Raw genomic sequence first — 16932 nt, forward strand, 5'->3', positions numbered from 1 at the left:
CCTACCCTTTTACGCATAAATTTTATCAAAAATGGCTGCAAATACATATTGCGTATTTAATTGTGCTAATAATAGCAAAAATAGTAAGTGTAGTTTTTATAGGTTCCCAAAGATTACATATAAATTAGAGAAAAGAAAAAGATGGATCCGTGCTATTAATATGAAAAAGTAAATATCACATAACTTCATTTTTATGCAATTGAAATAGGAAAAATTTTAATAATTTACCTTAAATGATATTTTATAAGGCTTCAAGCTAACTGCAGAGTGCCTGATGACTTTAGCTTTTATATTATAACTTTTACTATTACTGTTTTTAAATATATGCTCTTTCACGTGAAAAACTTGATTTGCCAGTGCTAGATTTTTCCCTTTCTTTTCCGTTTGTGGTTGAAAAGATATATTATGATGAATTTTGGGAAACAGTTTTTAATACTACATTTATTTTGTACATAAACTAAAAAAATATAATTAAAAAGTTAATTATTAATAATTGTCAATTTCGCATGTATTTAACAATGTCAAACATATGTCATATGTTTAACCTGAAAATTGGTAGGTCCAAAACTGTCAGATGAAGGCGGTAGGTGTCGCGTCAGTCACGCACGGAGCGAATAACAGTCTTTAAATTTTGTATTTAGAGCAAGTCGGAATCTTTAATATTGAATAAATATATTAGGTTAACAATAATATAAAAGAAAAAACTGTAGCAAAAACATTGAAAACACACAAAAGAAATGAATGCAATATAAGTAGTTTATTTTTATAATTACTTTTGTGTTTGTTATAAGTTTAAACGCTTTATTACTTTCGATGGCCGAATATCCTTTGAGGATTTTGACCTCCTTCATAAAGCCTCGCCATTTCTTTTTGCCTTTACTTAACATTTATCTTTTTTGTTTTAAGTTAGTAAAAAAGGTAGTTTTGCTTCTGCTTGATGGTCATTTATCACAAAAGAACTTAGACGTAATTAATTATGCGAAGGAAAATGGGGTGGAAAAAATGTTTTTTACCTCATTGCACGTATTGTCTACAGGCCTTAGGCCTTAGATGTTGCATTTATGAAGCCATTAAGTGCATATTATGATGAAAAAGTAAGAAAATGCCTTAGAACACATCCTGGAAGAGCAGAAATTTCATTAAATTTCCTACTTATTCAGTATCTAGTTAATTAATCCTATTGTCCAGTTCATTAGAGGAAAAACTCCCGAGCCTCAACTAGGGAGGTCCATTAAAGAGACGCCCAAGCCTCAAATAGGATCCTCCAAAAAAAGTGACTCTAGTTTTAAGTTAGTAATTCCCAAGCTATCGTAGCTGTTGTGTATTTGGTATTTCTTACTTAAATAAGGTAATAATTAATAATACAACGTGGTTTTATATCCTTAACCTTTATTGCCCAATAACTGACTAACTTCATTCCCTTGTGTCCGTGAGCGGTGTTGCCTACCTGTGTTGCCAAGTATATAACAGTAGCAGTGCCCAAAGTAAGTCAATCCCAGAAACGCGTATAAAAAAAGAGGCAAAACCGCCATTTTAACTTCCTTTGCCTTCGTCTTTGCCTTGTATCACAAGACGTGTAAAAAATCGAAATTGAAAAAAACCAAAAAAGTAGAGTCAGATTCAGAATGCGAAGATAGTGACCCTGACTGCTTGTACTGCGGAGACTTTTATTTAAGTTCCACAGAGGACTGAATACGCTGATCCAGTTGCCATAAATGGGCTCACAATTCATGTGCAGGTGTAGAAGATGAGGATGATGAAGCTGTAGTCGTACTCGAATTTTGTCAATAGGCTATTCTTGGTTTCAATTTTGTACCCCATTTTACCCTATACGACGGACATAATGGAGTAATTTACATTATTTTCTGTTTTTTCATATAATAAGAAAAACTTTTACTTTTTTTTACTTTGTTATATTAATAAATAGTTACTACTATAACAATAATATTTGCCTTATTTCAAGAACTTGAAAGTTACAGATTTGTCTTAAATCTTAATTTAAACCTTAACTACCCCATTTTGACCACCATTCTCCTAGGCACTTTGAGATTAAAGGAATACAGATAGAATAAACAGATACTACAAGTTATTTAAAATATATATTAAAACATAAATTAGTATTATACAATAAATATGCTGTATTTACATTAAGAGTATCGCTAACAAAAAAAAAATATATTTTTAACAAAATGTACATGGTGCTTAAAGATTATAAATAGGTGTAACATGTGAGAACAGAAACAGAACAAAAAAATCGTTAACTGTAAACAGTATATCTATAATTTATTTCAACAAACTATACTGGAAATTATTAAAACTACAATTAGGTTTAACAACTAAATATGCCTGTTATAAGTAACAAAGCCTAAGTCAAATCTTAATTAATGATCTTTTAAATTAATAGTTTTTTAAATACTTTTTCTACATTTTAGTAAAATTAAAACTTTATTTAATTAGATTTGGTAAAAAACCCGTGATGATATCATCACGTGTTCTTTGTTGAACCCGTGATGATGTCATCCATTTGTTTTTTTAATAGAAACCTGTATTTTTCTACCAAAATTAAAAAGAAAATGGAATTTCAAAAAGGACAATATGTTTTGATTTTGTTGTTACTATTGCCCTTAATATTGTTTTCCACACAATTTTCTACACCGTTCACTCCACTAGTCAGAGTCCCCCAGGGCAGGATCGTGCATTTACATAGCACGATCACTATAGCAGATAACAGTAAAATGATCAGCATACATTTATGACATGAAGTATATTGTTTGTCTATTGGAAGAAACATATGAAAAGGAAGAATAAGTATACGCATTTACGTATTTGGATATGCAGAAATATAAGCAGCAGAAACTATACAAGCAGAAACAACGAAAGATCAACTGTTGTCAAAAGTAATAAATTGCATAAGACGTAAATGACCATTTTACAATAAAAAGAAATGAAAACTTTTTTTTATCGAGAGAAACAAACTTAACGTAAACAATGGATGTTTGACAAGAGTAATAGAGTCATTATTCAAAAAAAAATTAGGACCCAAGTTATTAAGATTAATAAACTAGAGTCACCCAGGAATGGTTAGAATGGAAAATACTTGGTGGCCAAAGTTGAATCAAAAGATGGAAGTGTTGTTAAGAGCATTTCAATCTTGTCAAGTCTATGCTGATGAGAAAACGGATGATAGTTTAAGTGGTTGGTCAAAAAGTAGTAAGAATTATAATGTACTGCGCATGGATTTCTTTAAACTTAAGAATTATTAATGTTTGTTGTTGATGTCACCAGCAAATACTGAGAAATTTTTATTAAAAAAGTAAACAATGCTACAAAAACCGTAGAAACATGTTTTTGGTACTTTTGGATTGCCAGAGTAGGTAGCAACAGACAACGGTTTACGATTTAATGGTAAGCAATTTAAAACTGTTTGTTGTTCTAATGTAATTAACTACAGTTATTAACACGCCAAGAGTACCGAAATTTAGATCTAAAAATGTCTTAAAAATGGTTCTCGCAACTGAAAACAAAAGTGTTTATAGTAGAGCATAATTTCTGCTAATATGGAAATGGACTAAATAATCGACCAAGTTTGAAAGAAGCGTCAAAAAATATCGACAACTGATTGAAAGTATAGTGTTAGCAATCGTTGAGAAATTTCTAAACGCTGGTAGTGTGTCGACGGACTTCGAGTAGCCAGCTCACTCACCTGATCTGACAATACCTGATACATACATTTGGAGCAGGCTGAAGGAATCAGTAATTAAGTCAGAAGTTCCGCCAGTAGATATCGGAGAATTACGACAAAAGATAATAGCCTGTTTTCAACAATTGTAGCGACCACTCTTTTTAAATATGTTGTATAATCTGCAAAATAGTTATGAAGATTGTTTGCGCCGCAATGGTGCACAATTTGAACAAGTAAATTATATAAATTAAAATATAAATGTTCACTTTCGGTTTTGTTTATTTTGGCGAAGAGTATTAAATCAGTGTATATAATACAAACAGTCATAAAAATCACCGCTGTTACCATTTCTAATATTTCTGCAATGAGAATCCTAATAACATAATTTTTGCCACTTATTTCAGTATCTTAATTTGTTTAAGTAATAAAAATTTCCCTATTAGACCAATCATAAAGGAAACATTCTGTTTGACTAGGTTTATTAAATTATCCAATTCAAATACGTACGATACATGTTTAATTAATATTTTACAAATCGAGAAAAACTGGACACTACAGCTAGATACATACATACACAAAAATAACAAACTCATCTGTAATAGACACATATACAACTTAAGCTTTACTTATAATATACAATACTTTGCAATGACACTATTGCTTTAATATCTGTTTCTCTTTAACCAATTGACTACTGAATCCAAGTGCTTCGTTTTCCAGTTAATGCGGACTTTTATTCTGTCAACTGTACTTTGCAGAATTGTAGAGATGGTTTTTAGGTCGGTTTGGTGGATTTTATAAAAGGTTGTCAACTAAAACATAAGTTATATTTATTATACTATGCTTATACAATAATAAAAACTTTTTAAATAAATATTTTTCTTATACATTGTATAGTTTTACAAAACGCCATCTTCGTTCATTAATAATGTCTCTGTATAATACATAGGCTACTGTGGGCATTGACATGTAATACAAGATAGACTGACTGCTACAATGCACTCGCGTTCTCCCAGTGCGACAGAGAAAACTGACGCAAAGCAGATCCTGCATCTCTGTCTAATGAGACGGGTTTATCGACCACGTGACCTTCTCGTTGGAGATTTAGGTCACGTGGTCGACAAACCTGGCAAATTAAAAGAGATGCAGGGACTGCTTTGCGTCAGTTTTCTCTGTCGCACTGGAGGAACGGGCTGGTATTGCATCTATTTTGTATTATATGACTATGACTGTGGAAAAATGATGATTAGTAGTTAACAATTTGTTTTTATGTGGAAATGCGTTGTCAATAATCAAATAAAATGTTCTCAAGCGTCAGTATCTTTTATTATTCCATAGTTTAGTATTTTACTATAAGATCTACATATCACGGTGTTTATCATATCTCGGGTTAGGGAGATGCCTAAAAGGTTGTGTAATTAAACTGGTAATCAACAAATAACAAGAATAATGTACAAGAAAATCACCGGGGGCGAAAGTAAACACGAAAAAAGCAATAATAATGGACAAAGGTTAATCTCACTAGCCATAGAAAGACAAATGAAGAGAATGAGTACCCATTTTAAGCGAAAAGATTTTATATATATATATATATATATATATATATATATATATATATATATATATATATATATATATATATATATTTAACTTAGAGCTAAGATTAATACTATTATAAAAATTAATATTAAACTCACCAGTCTTCCGGGTTGAACCGCGTCGATATCCATTTTGCCGAGCTTTCGACATCCTCTCTGATGTCTTCTTCAGGGCTTCCGAGGTCTCAGTCTCCCGAGCCCCCAGACACTACTACACTCACTAGTCACTTCTAGTTCACTGTAGTGAACTAATGAGTGAACTAGAAGTGACTAGTGAGTGTAGTAGTGTCTGGGGGCTCGGGAGACTGAGACCTCGGAAGCCCTGAAGAAGACATCAGAGAGGATGTCGAAAGCTTGGCAAAATGGATATCGACGCGGTTCAACCCGGAAGACTGGTGAGTTTAATATTAATTTTTATAATAGTATTAATCTTAGCTCTAAGTTTAATTGTACTAACCGCGGAAATCTTTCCGAACATATATATATATATATATATATATATATATATATATATATATATATATATATATATATATATATATATATATATATATATATATATATATATATATAAGGGCACATGGATAATACCTTCCAGCGAGAAAACGAACCAAATTGATCATGTGGTAATTCAGGATAAATTTTCAGAACTTAAAACTAACGTAAGAACTTACAAAGGAGCTGACGTTGATTCAGACCATTATATGGTCGGAGTTAAGTTTCAGAAAAAATCAAACCCAAAAGAAGGCAAATCATACGATATAACAACGACGAATTGAAAACAGAGGAAGTAGCCAACAAGTATAGTCAAGATCTAGAAAATATTTATAACCGCGACGTAAATTAAATTATTGCATAGAAGAAAACTGGCAAATAATCGAAAATAGTACCTATAAAATGAGCTATGAATAGAAATATAACAAAAAGTAAAAGGAAAAAGAAGAAAGAATGGTTGGACACAGAATGTGAAAAAGAAATAGAGTTAAAGCGAATATATAAGATATGTCTTGTCTTCTTTGAACCATTCTACTCCTGCAATGCGCTATTTAAAAATATTGCTGAATTCCATGAAGAACTCAGTAGTAGAGTTGATTTTGTTTATTATTAACCAGAATTAGTTAACAAAACATTTACTAAATTCAAGATAATCAATTTATCAACACAAAAGGGCTCATTAGATTTCAATTCTTTTAACATAGGACCGACAATTAGACGTTTTATGTTATCAGTACTAATGATAACTTAAACAGTTCACAGAACTCTTATATAAATATAAGTCAGATATACCTACGTCCCACTGTACAAAAATTAATATTAAACAGAAGTTGTATAATAAAAAATAATAAAAAACGCTGGACAATACCAATAAGAGAGATGTAACCATAAAGAGGCTGAAATTGGGAAAAAGGTAGATTTTAAGATATTATGGGTGAATTCAGACTGGGAATAGGGAATCAAAGGGGCAACAAACTGGAGAAATTCTGTCAGGAGTTTAAAATGATAGCGATAAGTACATTTTTATATACTGAAATCAGCTCAGAAAGATCAAATTGAAATATAGTGCGGGTTCCGTGTCCCTATTATTTTTTTCTCTGTTATAATTCATTCTTCGATTTCTATTTCAGTGTGTCCACTTCTTTCCATCTTTGCATCTAAATAGATATATTGGAAACACGATGAAATTACCTTTCTATCTTCATAATTAAATTTTTCAACTTATCCTATGCACATGTATTTCGTTTTTGTCGAATTAACATTTACACCCCATTTCTCGTAGTCTTATATTAATTGCTTTATCATCAACTTTAAATCTTCCTGCGAGATGAAGCATATCATCGATAATGTGACAATACCATTGCGCATTTTCCAGCAATATCTTCTAAGTCTATAAAAGTATTACCAGAGACTATTCCGTCTAAAACAATACCTCCTATCTCATTGCATGTGAAAACAGCTGGTATAATCTCCTATCTTAATAGTTACATTGTGATTTTCCACGTGAACAGAGTTAGTGTGATTCCGCCTTGTGAATTTTTAAAACTAAACCATCTTAATAATTTTATCCTGTTTTATCTGATAATAACACTACTAAAAAATATGTAAGTTTAACTTTATTCAATCAATTTATCAAAGTATTAATCAAAAAGCTCAATCTAAAACCGGTATCAACCAAATTCATCTGTGTGGCATATTCTATCTGCTATCCGAGCTGCCAGGATTGCAGATGCCAACTCCTGTCAGAAAAAGATGTCAAAAAAATAGAGAAAATAAAACGGAATCGGGAGTTTTTGATGAAACTTTAATTGAACAAATGCCTGTGGTTATTTATACTTTTAATTTCGCCGAAAGTCGCCGTCCGCTGTTCGCCGGACCGAGTGTTAATTGTCTCATTTCATCTCTATTCCTTTGACCCGTCCTTTCTCATCTTTGCCGGATGTGTATTAACATCGTATAGTATAGTTGTGAAGGTTCAGACTATTTTCTTGCCACGGTTTATATAATTTTCCTTTTTCTTTTATTTTTTCTTCATCTTCGTTTGACCAGCAACAGGTCTCTTGATTTTCAAACTATCAGTATCTATAAATAGCAGCATCTCTAATGATACCGGCCATCTTCCTCCGATAAATATACAACCAATATAGTTACCTAATTCTAAAGTATTCTATTATATATATATATATATATATATATATATATATATATATATATATATATATATATATATATATATATATAAGTATGCGAAATTATTACTTACATCTTCTAGGTCAGCTTCGGTGGAGAATTGTCCAAGGAAATCATGGAAAATTGTACTAAAAACTAAATAAACCTCCTCGTAGGTTTTATAAATTAAGTTCCAATTTAACCTTAGAAATTGGAAACCAGTTCTAACTCCCACAGGATGGTTTATAGATTGCCAGACGTAGGGCACATATTCCAAGCTAACGTTGCCCGATAAGGAATACTCCAAATATCTAAAATGAAGACGAAAATACAAGAAAATTTAAATAAGTTTAAAAAGAAATAATTTCTAGTTTGTTTTAAGAATAAGTGAACAACTATTTGGGCAGGTTGTGCGAATTTAGTTCTTTATATACCAAATGCGTTTATTTTTCAATGTAGTCTGCCTTTAGTAGACGTTTGTACAACGTTTCTTTAATAATGGTACTTCGACTGGCCCAAAAAATGTCCATCCCAACATCATGATATCTGTTTTATCAAGTGTCCATCTTACTCGATCTTTTATAACTCATAATTTATTGTCATACGAGATTGTATGTGCTGTCATATCGTTTTCATTGGCTAAGCTAAGGACCTTAAACTATGATTATGGAAAGTCGACTAAGATGGCCGTTACCATCGCAACATTATATATTTGAATCTTCTTCTTCAGGATTTGTTTTATATTATTAAACTTAATTACAAATATGAATTTAAGTATATTTCTTATATGTGAAATTGGTCGTATTTTAATCAAATACAACCAAACAGGCAATATATTTCGAATATACTCTTTTTAGTTTTTAAACAATCCATTAACAAATAATCCATCCACATCCACAATAATAATAATAGTAGTATGAAACACGCTATTTTCTAATTTTCCATCGTAGATAGAGATATTTCTTATTTCCCTTTTATTCTAATATTTACTAGAATGTTCTGTTTCAATGCATAAGTCCCATTTTGTTTGTAAGTCAACTGGAACGTTATTGTGTATTAATTGAATGAAATGTATTCCACATGAATGTAATGAATTTCATTTCTATTTAAATAAACCTAATTAAAAAACATTGTAATTGCAATAAATAAATTACTTACCTGTTTATCAACCAAGGATCATACGTACAGCCTAAACTTTGGTATGCTGTTTGTAGATCCACCGGCGCTATATTCGAATAACGTGTCCGATTCCAAAGGAAATCCCATTCAACAGGCCCACCCGATTTAATAGCAGCACATTGTGCTATAAACCGATAGTCAACTGGAATTCTACAATTAAAAAAAAAGTTGTAATACAAATACAATGCAAAAAGTAAATAAAACACTAACTGGCAATGCAATCTCAATAGCCCCTGCTTCTTTATCCTTAATCATTTGTGGCAATTGTTTCCTTTTTATAATAAATAACCACTCGTATTCTTTATATAGTCCGACCATCGCAATTGAGTTATTACCCTTGATATTCCGCCAGCTCCATCACACTCAACTATAATTTTTTTCACACTTTTCCTTCTTTTGTTTATGTGTCCAAAATATCTCCGATATGTCATACCCTTAAGAAGTTGTTCTTCTTCTTAGGGTGCCTGTCCGTTCCGAATGTTGGCTATCATTCTAACTATGATGACTTTGTTGGTTGCTATACGGAATAGCTGTGTTGAGGTCTTTCTATACCATGTTTTCAGGTTAGCCAGCCAGGATATTCTTCTTCGTCCTGGGGCCCTTTTTCCTTCAACTTTACCTTGAAAAATGCATTAGAGTAGCTCATATCTGCCTTGATTTCTCATTATATGTCCCACGATGTGGGACATATGGATCCTACGGCCTTTCACGATGTTGACCAGATCCGCGGTTGTGTTCATCCTCCGTAGTACTTCTTCATTGGTGATTTTGTCTGTCCATGGTATCTTCAGGATCCTTCTGCATAACCATAGCTCAAAAGCCTGAAGTTTTGATAGAGTTTCCGCCTTCAATGTCCACGTTTCTACTCCATACAGAAGCAATGAGTACACGTAACGTTAAGGAGCCTTATTTTTATTTCTAGGGTGAGGTCATGGGTCTTGACCACAGATCTCATAGTCAAAAATGCATGTTTTGCCTTCCCAATGCAACATTTAATCTCTTGGGTATTGGCCCACGACTCTCCCAAGTAGTTGTAGTGTGAGACACGTTTAATTCTTATTTGGTTCACATACAGATTTGCTCCAGTTTTCCTTGCTGATGATCATTAGCTTGCGTTTGCTGGTGTTTATATCCAGTCCATATGTTCTACTTGTTTCCGTTATTTTGTTCATTCAGTTTTGCAGCCCTTCTATGGTATTGGAAAACAGTATTGTATCATCTTCATACCGCAGGTTATTGAACTTGATTCCGTTTATTGAGATGCCTTCATCAATATCTTCTAGAGCCTCTTCCAAAATGTGCTCCGAGTACAGATTGAATATCAGTGGTGAAATTATGCACCCCTGTCTCACTCTCCTTAATATTTTGACCTGATCTGTATATTCTCCATATATTCGGAGCATTGCTGATTGATTACAGGTTAGCTATTATTTTTAGGTCTATTCCATCAATTCCTGTCCTCTTCAGCACTTTCATCATTTGTTCATGCCTGACTCTATCGAAAGCCTTCTTGTAGTCAATCAGGCATGCAAAAACATCACAGCTGACATCTCTACATTTCTAAAACAATACCTGCACGCTAAATAAAGCTTCCCTCGTACCAGCGGCGTTCACAGATCCAAACTGATTAGGCGCAATTTGTTCCTCGCATTTCCGGTAAATTCTTTTGTGGATGACTTTTAAGAACAGCTTTAACAGATGGCTTATTAGGCTTATGGTCCTAAAGTCTTCACAAACTTTTGCTCCTGGTTTTTTGGGCAATGGTACGAACTCCGATTTGAGCCACTCTACTGGTATTTTTCCTGCCTTGTATATTTCATTAAATATTTCAGTTATTATTTTTATTTGTTCTGCATCTAATAGCTTCAGCAGAAGAAAAAGTTGTTACCGGTTGTATTTCCATGTAATTATTTATTAATAAAGGAGAGTAAGGGAATGTACGAAAGAAATAATGAGGATTTTGTGAAAGAAATACACGGAGAGTGAGGAAGAAGCAGAGAGAAAAGTCAATCTTGCTGTGATTAGATGAATGGAACTAGACCAAATCATTGGTTTCAAATCTAAAAAAATGGATGGACTGGGGATACTAAGGTCTGGGTGTTTCTGGGCATACCTTTAAAAATCTGAGGGAGAGTCAAAAAGAACTGCGTGTACTCTTAACTGCATGCCACATGTTACTCTGAAGCCGAAATAAGTATGCAAGAATATTATGTGTAACCGAAGAAGCCTACTCGAAAAATACCTGGACGGCTGATTGCGTTCGGTCATAGAGATGATTGAGGGAATGGTGAATTCACTCGAAGTGGTGAATGTACAATTCTTCTTCTTATTGCACTGTCTCCTTTTGAAGGTTGGCGATCCAAATGGCAATTGTAGCTTTGAAAATCGCTGCACGAAATATTTCTGTGGATGATCAGTGAAACCATCGTCTCAGGTCTTTCAGCCACGAGTTTTGACATCTTTCAACTGATTTTTTGCCCTGCACTTTACCTTCCAATATGATTTGGAGTAATTCATATCTTTCACCATTCAACAAATGACCCAAGTATTGTATTTTTCTCTCTTCGATTATGATGGGTAATTATCTTTGTTTACTCATGCACCTAAGTACCTCACCATTGGTAACTTTTTGTATCCATGGAATTTTTAGCATCCGTCTGTATATATACATTTAAAAGCAATGCCATTAATGCAATTCAATTGAATTAAAGAAATATTTAAAAATAGGAATCTAAGAAAGGAAGTCCAAGAAAAAAAACAAGCAATACAAAAAGCATTTAAATGAGACGTGAAAATAAATAAAAGAAAAGAGCAGAAAGTCCGACAGAGGGTACACGTAGCATGCAAGGTAGATCAGAGAAATGTTTACAGGATATGTGTGAGATTATGAAGGAAGATATTGTTCTGAAGCTATTTTCTTTTGGCGTTTTATTACAATTTACTATTTTTGCAACAATTTTACTTAAAAATAAGTTTATTTGGCATTTTGATTTCCACTTGTACATTGTATTAGTGAAGAAACAAAACTACTAGATGGAGGTAGCTGACAAGAAATGCGTAGAAATAGTCGAGCTAGTTGTAATAAAGGAGATTGACAGTAACAAAAAATATGAGTCTAGCATAATTATGTACAAAGTAAAGATAATAAATACTTACGGATTTTCTGTATCAGGATCTCCTTGTTTCATCCATTGATAGAATATATTCCTAGCCCAAGTAATGCATTTACCGTATCTCAATTTACACGCCGATATAACGATATGCAACCTTAACAGTTTTTCATTTTGGGTATCAAAAACTCTAGTCTCCGTTCCTAGTTCGTTGTACATTGGTGTTACAAGTTTAAGCAGGAAATTGTCATACAATCCAGAGTATTCATAGTTGCTAATGATTTCTCTAAGTTCTTCCATATTCCTAAAAAGTTTCAGATAAATCATCAAAATTCAAAAAAAATAGACAAAGAAATTTCTATTTTAATGGATATAGAAGCAAATATGATTTATTGGACATTAAGTTGTTTTACAGTGAAGTTAAAAAAAGTTATTTAGATAAAAATAGATTATTTTCATATCTAATGGGTGCACACATTCTCAGGGAGTTCAGAGTGAATCAAATATAATTTTGTGATGGGACACACTATTATTATATTACTTTAAATTTTGATTGAACTCTTTTATTTTCATGCATAGCATAAAATCTTTCAACTTTTAATGCCCAATAAAGGAAGTGTCTAAAAGGAAAACACACGATTTCGTTAATTTTTTATTTAAAGAAATACCCTGAGATTTTTTTTAAGTGAATACACTTAATTATATAAAATCGTTAATGATTGAGATATTTCTTCATATTAGAAATATTTATTTTATTTTCAATTATAACAAGAAACCAATTGACAAGTCACTATCCTTATTAAATGAATTAAATGTTGCAATAAATGCTTTAAATGTCCACCTAAAACATCAATGCAGCATTAATTGATGGAATCGATGTAGATAGATTGTACATAGATATGTACATAGATTAACAGAAATTCCGATATCAAAATACAAGTTTGAGACAGAAATAAATATTATTAAGCAAATAGCAGTAAACAATGGACACAACAAACAAACAATTAATAAAATTTACTACTATACTACATAATACAGGCAAAATATCAACAAACATAGCCAAACATATAAAAAAGAAAGGAATAACACCAGCGTTCAGAACAAACAACAACTTAGGCAAATATATTAAAAACAACAAGAGGCAAAATAAAAACCACTTACACAGTGGTGTATACAAACTTAATGTGGCGAATGCCCAAAAACTTACATCGGTCAAACTGGTAGAAATTTTAATAAACGAACAGCAGAACATAAAAGGGCTTTCAATAATAGAAAAACAGATTCTACATACTCACTTGATCTTCTAGATCATAATCATTCTTTTAATGGCGAATTTAAAATTCTTCACATTTAAAACAAAGGCCTTAAGCTATCTGTGTTAGAATCTATGGAAATTAACACATTAAAAAACACAGACATAATTCTAAATGACCAACTTGAGACAAACAGTTCTATCCTCCTCAACCTATTTCGTTAAAGACTATAAAGTGTAAACGCACACCAACAATAGATCACTTCCGAAAGGCAATCGGCCGAAACAGCTGTAGTGATAAGATTTTATAATTAATTTTGTGGAAGTTTTGAAAACGAAGTTTTCAGTGTTTTATTGTTACATTACAATTAATCTTTAAATCATCAACTTTACATTTCTCAACATCTTTGTGTCGATACTCTAGAATCTAATCTATTAATCACATTATTTTGCGTTTGAAAAAACAAGGTTTTCACACGAAGAAGTTCAATTTTATTGAATAGTCTTGAACGAGTTGGACAATGAAAGTACCAGTATTTTCCTATCTATTAATCAGGAAAACGAATAATAAAAATATGGAACTACCTAGAAATTATCAAACTGAAAATCCACAATACCTAACCATTTTGACAATTTTAACAAGAAAGATCCAAAATGAAGGGTATAAAGATATCTCCAATATCCGACTTCGAACTGAAGTGGATAATACCTATATATGCACAGATAGCCAAGCAGTCATGGGGGCTCTTATAACCCCTAAGATGGACTCTACGCTAATATGGGAATACACGGAGAGGATTTCGACAGACTAGTGAAACATAGGATCATGCGGATATAGGTTTTAGTACACCGGAGAATACACGACAATGAGAGCTTATAAACTTGCCAGAACAGTATCAGCTACAAAATGTTGGAGTACACTTAAAGCACTTACCTTAAAGCACTGTACCATGGTATGTAATTAGGTTCGGTTATGTAAAGGTATTTGACTAAATCAAAAGCTATGGTGTAATTAATTAATCCTACTTCTGCTAAAGCAAAAGAATCGTCGATAAGTTGACCTCTTGTTGTTACGGGGATTTGATTGGAACCTGTTCTTAGTTGGTAAATTAACAGCTTCCAGTTATGTGTATCGTAGTTCACTCTATAAAATCCTTAAATAAAAAAATTAATAAGTAATGTTTTAATTAGTTAACATATTAATTCATGTTTTTATTTTTAAGACATTTGAAATAAAGAGATAAATGGAATCATGATATAAAAAAAGCATTAAAAAATTATAAAATAAACATATCAAACTGTTACAATACAAGTAATACAATAAATTTGTTTATTATTGAATGGATTATTTAGAATACAAAATGCAGCAAATACTACATTTCCAAAATAATTTTCCAAACAAAGACAAAGGGACGTCAAGGCCGAGGAAGAAAACAACGTCCAACAACTTAAATCACATCCAAGATAGCGGCACCAACACAAAAAAATATGGCCAAAGGACTAAATAAGGAATATTTGCTAATAAGCCAATAATCAGAGGCACAAATTTTAACTGTATTTTTTTAATTATTGTATACTTAAATAAAGAATGTACCCGGTATCAAAAGTTTAATATTTCTTACGAAATAATAATAAAATTAAATAACTTTTTTACGAAAAAAATTAATTAATCTATTTTCCGGAATATTCCAAGAGGTGAAAATGGGACAATTCTAATTACTTTGTTGAGCTTGTGTAAAACAGTTTAAAATAATGAAGATTGTAAGATATGGCAAATTTTGCCAGCGCGCTTCAATTAGAAGTTCCAATCTAAAAAAAAACAGAGTTCGGACAGTTCTAGCACCCAATTTTTCATGGCGATTTTGCTAGTACCATCAGTTTAACGAGTTATAACTTTTTTACTTCTTCACCATCTATAAGGTGGATCATAAAATTTAGATCTTCATTTAGACTTTTTTCAATTTTCAGCTGTTAATGTTAATAAATGATAGAAATATGATTTTTAGAATAAAATGCTATCTTGGTTGGTCGCTGCCTAATTCCATGTCCTCAGTTGATCCATGGGTACTTATTTGGCTATGCTTTATTCGTACCTGTCCTGCATATCTGCAGGAATTTTCCCTATCAGCCATTGGGACGCGCCGTGTCGGGGTTGAGGACTTACCCGCCTAGTCTGCCTTACGCAAAGTACTGAAGGAAGAAAGTACTCAATTGAAAGCCCCTCCTCCACGCAAGTTGAGACCAGCTACGTATGTGTTGCCAAAACTCAAAATCAAAATTTCATGCTCTAAGTTTTAGAGATTGTGCTATAGTAATGGAAATTCCACTACGTCCGGTCATAAAAAGTGATAAATTTTATTAATCTCGTGAGAATCGGAAAAAATGGCAAAAATCGCGCAACGTTTATTTATTTATCACCTTTATAAAAACTGACTTTATTTACTGACATGACATGGACGTTTTTACCTTGTTTAGACCTAGACCTATTCAAGGAATGGGGTACTCTTTTTTTTCTCGGAGTAGTGGGAATGTGGTAAACGGCAATTACGTGAAGTTGTTGTCAAGAAGTAGTGGACTACTAAGGAGCAGGGGGAAAGCTGAAAGTGGCTATATTGTGTGCACGATATAAGAAGATCTAGAAACGCACAAGAGGAAGTAGGAACTGCCTATCATGCCAGTTTAGGTACTTAAGGGGTTAATAGCCAAGTGGTTGGAACGGCTCTTTATCAGCATTATTGGCGCGCAGTATTTACCTGTGATATTGGATGGGGAATGTTTCTAAGTCAAAATACTCATCAGGAAGTTCGTGTCCAGTGTTGTGGAGAAGTTTAGCTGGAGTAAATGGAACTTTTCTAATGGGAAGCCTGGTGAGTATTTGCCCTCAATGGTTGCAAGGTGTCTTTAGTGTTTGTTTGGCTCTGTTGTTCGAGTCAGCTATGGTTCTTAGGACATACTTTCTGCTGAGGGTTAGGATTCTGTCCTTTATTAGTGTTATATTGGCTAATATATATATATATATATATATATATATATATATATATATATATATATATATATATATATATATATATATATATATATATATATATGGGACATGGACGCATGCCTTGTATTCGACTATCGGTCTGACAAAAGTTTTGTATGTGTGCAACAAAGTTTTGGAAGATGTTTACCGGACAGCACTTTCAGGAGGAGGTTGCACCTCTGCCTCATCCTATCTAAGGTTTCCTGAACGTCGGCCTTCCACTTGAGAATCCTTGTAAAACGAACTCCCAAGTACAGAACCGAGGTTCTGAAGATGAGGTCTTCTCCTAAAAGTGATATCCGGCCCCGGACATCGCGACAATAGGGAGATTTAAAAAGTATAGCTTGAGTTTTGGAGGGATTTATGGTCACTCTCCATTTGTTGCACCATTTTTTTACTCTGTCGAGATAGTTTTGCGATCG

General features: G+C 32.6%; 1 protein-coding gene across 3 annotated transcripts in view; it reads right to left on the reverse strand.

The window, feature by feature from the left end:
* Positions 1 to 3308: 3308 nt before the first annotated feature.
* Positions 3309 to 16932, reverse strand: part of LOC140443298 (aminopeptidase N-like) — a 98838-nt gene continuing 85214 nt past the window's right edge. For all 3 annotated transcript variants that reach the window (XM_072534478.1, XM_072534479.1, XM_072534477.1), the window contains exons 10-14: positions 14420 to 14639; positions 12280 to 12537; positions 9103 to 9273; positions 8039 to 8255; positions 3309 to 4494 (exon numbers count right to left, since the gene is read on the reverse strand). In XM_072534478.1, the coding sequence (XP_072390579.1) occupies positions 4345 to 4494; positions 8039 to 8255; positions 9103 to 9273; positions 12280 to 12537; positions 14420 to 14639 (1016 nt within the window). In that variant the 3' untranslated portion in view covers positions 3309 to 4344. The remainder of the gene's footprint in view (positions 4495 to 8038; positions 8256 to 9102; positions 9274 to 12279; positions 12538 to 14419; positions 14640 to 16932) is intronic.

This window comes from Diabrotica undecimpunctata, chromosome 6 (assembly GCF_040954645.1).
Source record: "Diabrotica undecimpunctata isolate CICGRU chromosome 6, icDiaUnde3, whole genome shotgun sequence".
Taxonomy (NCBI): Eukaryota; Metazoa; Arthropoda; class Insecta; order Coleoptera; family Chrysomelidae; genus Diabrotica; species Diabrotica undecimpunctata.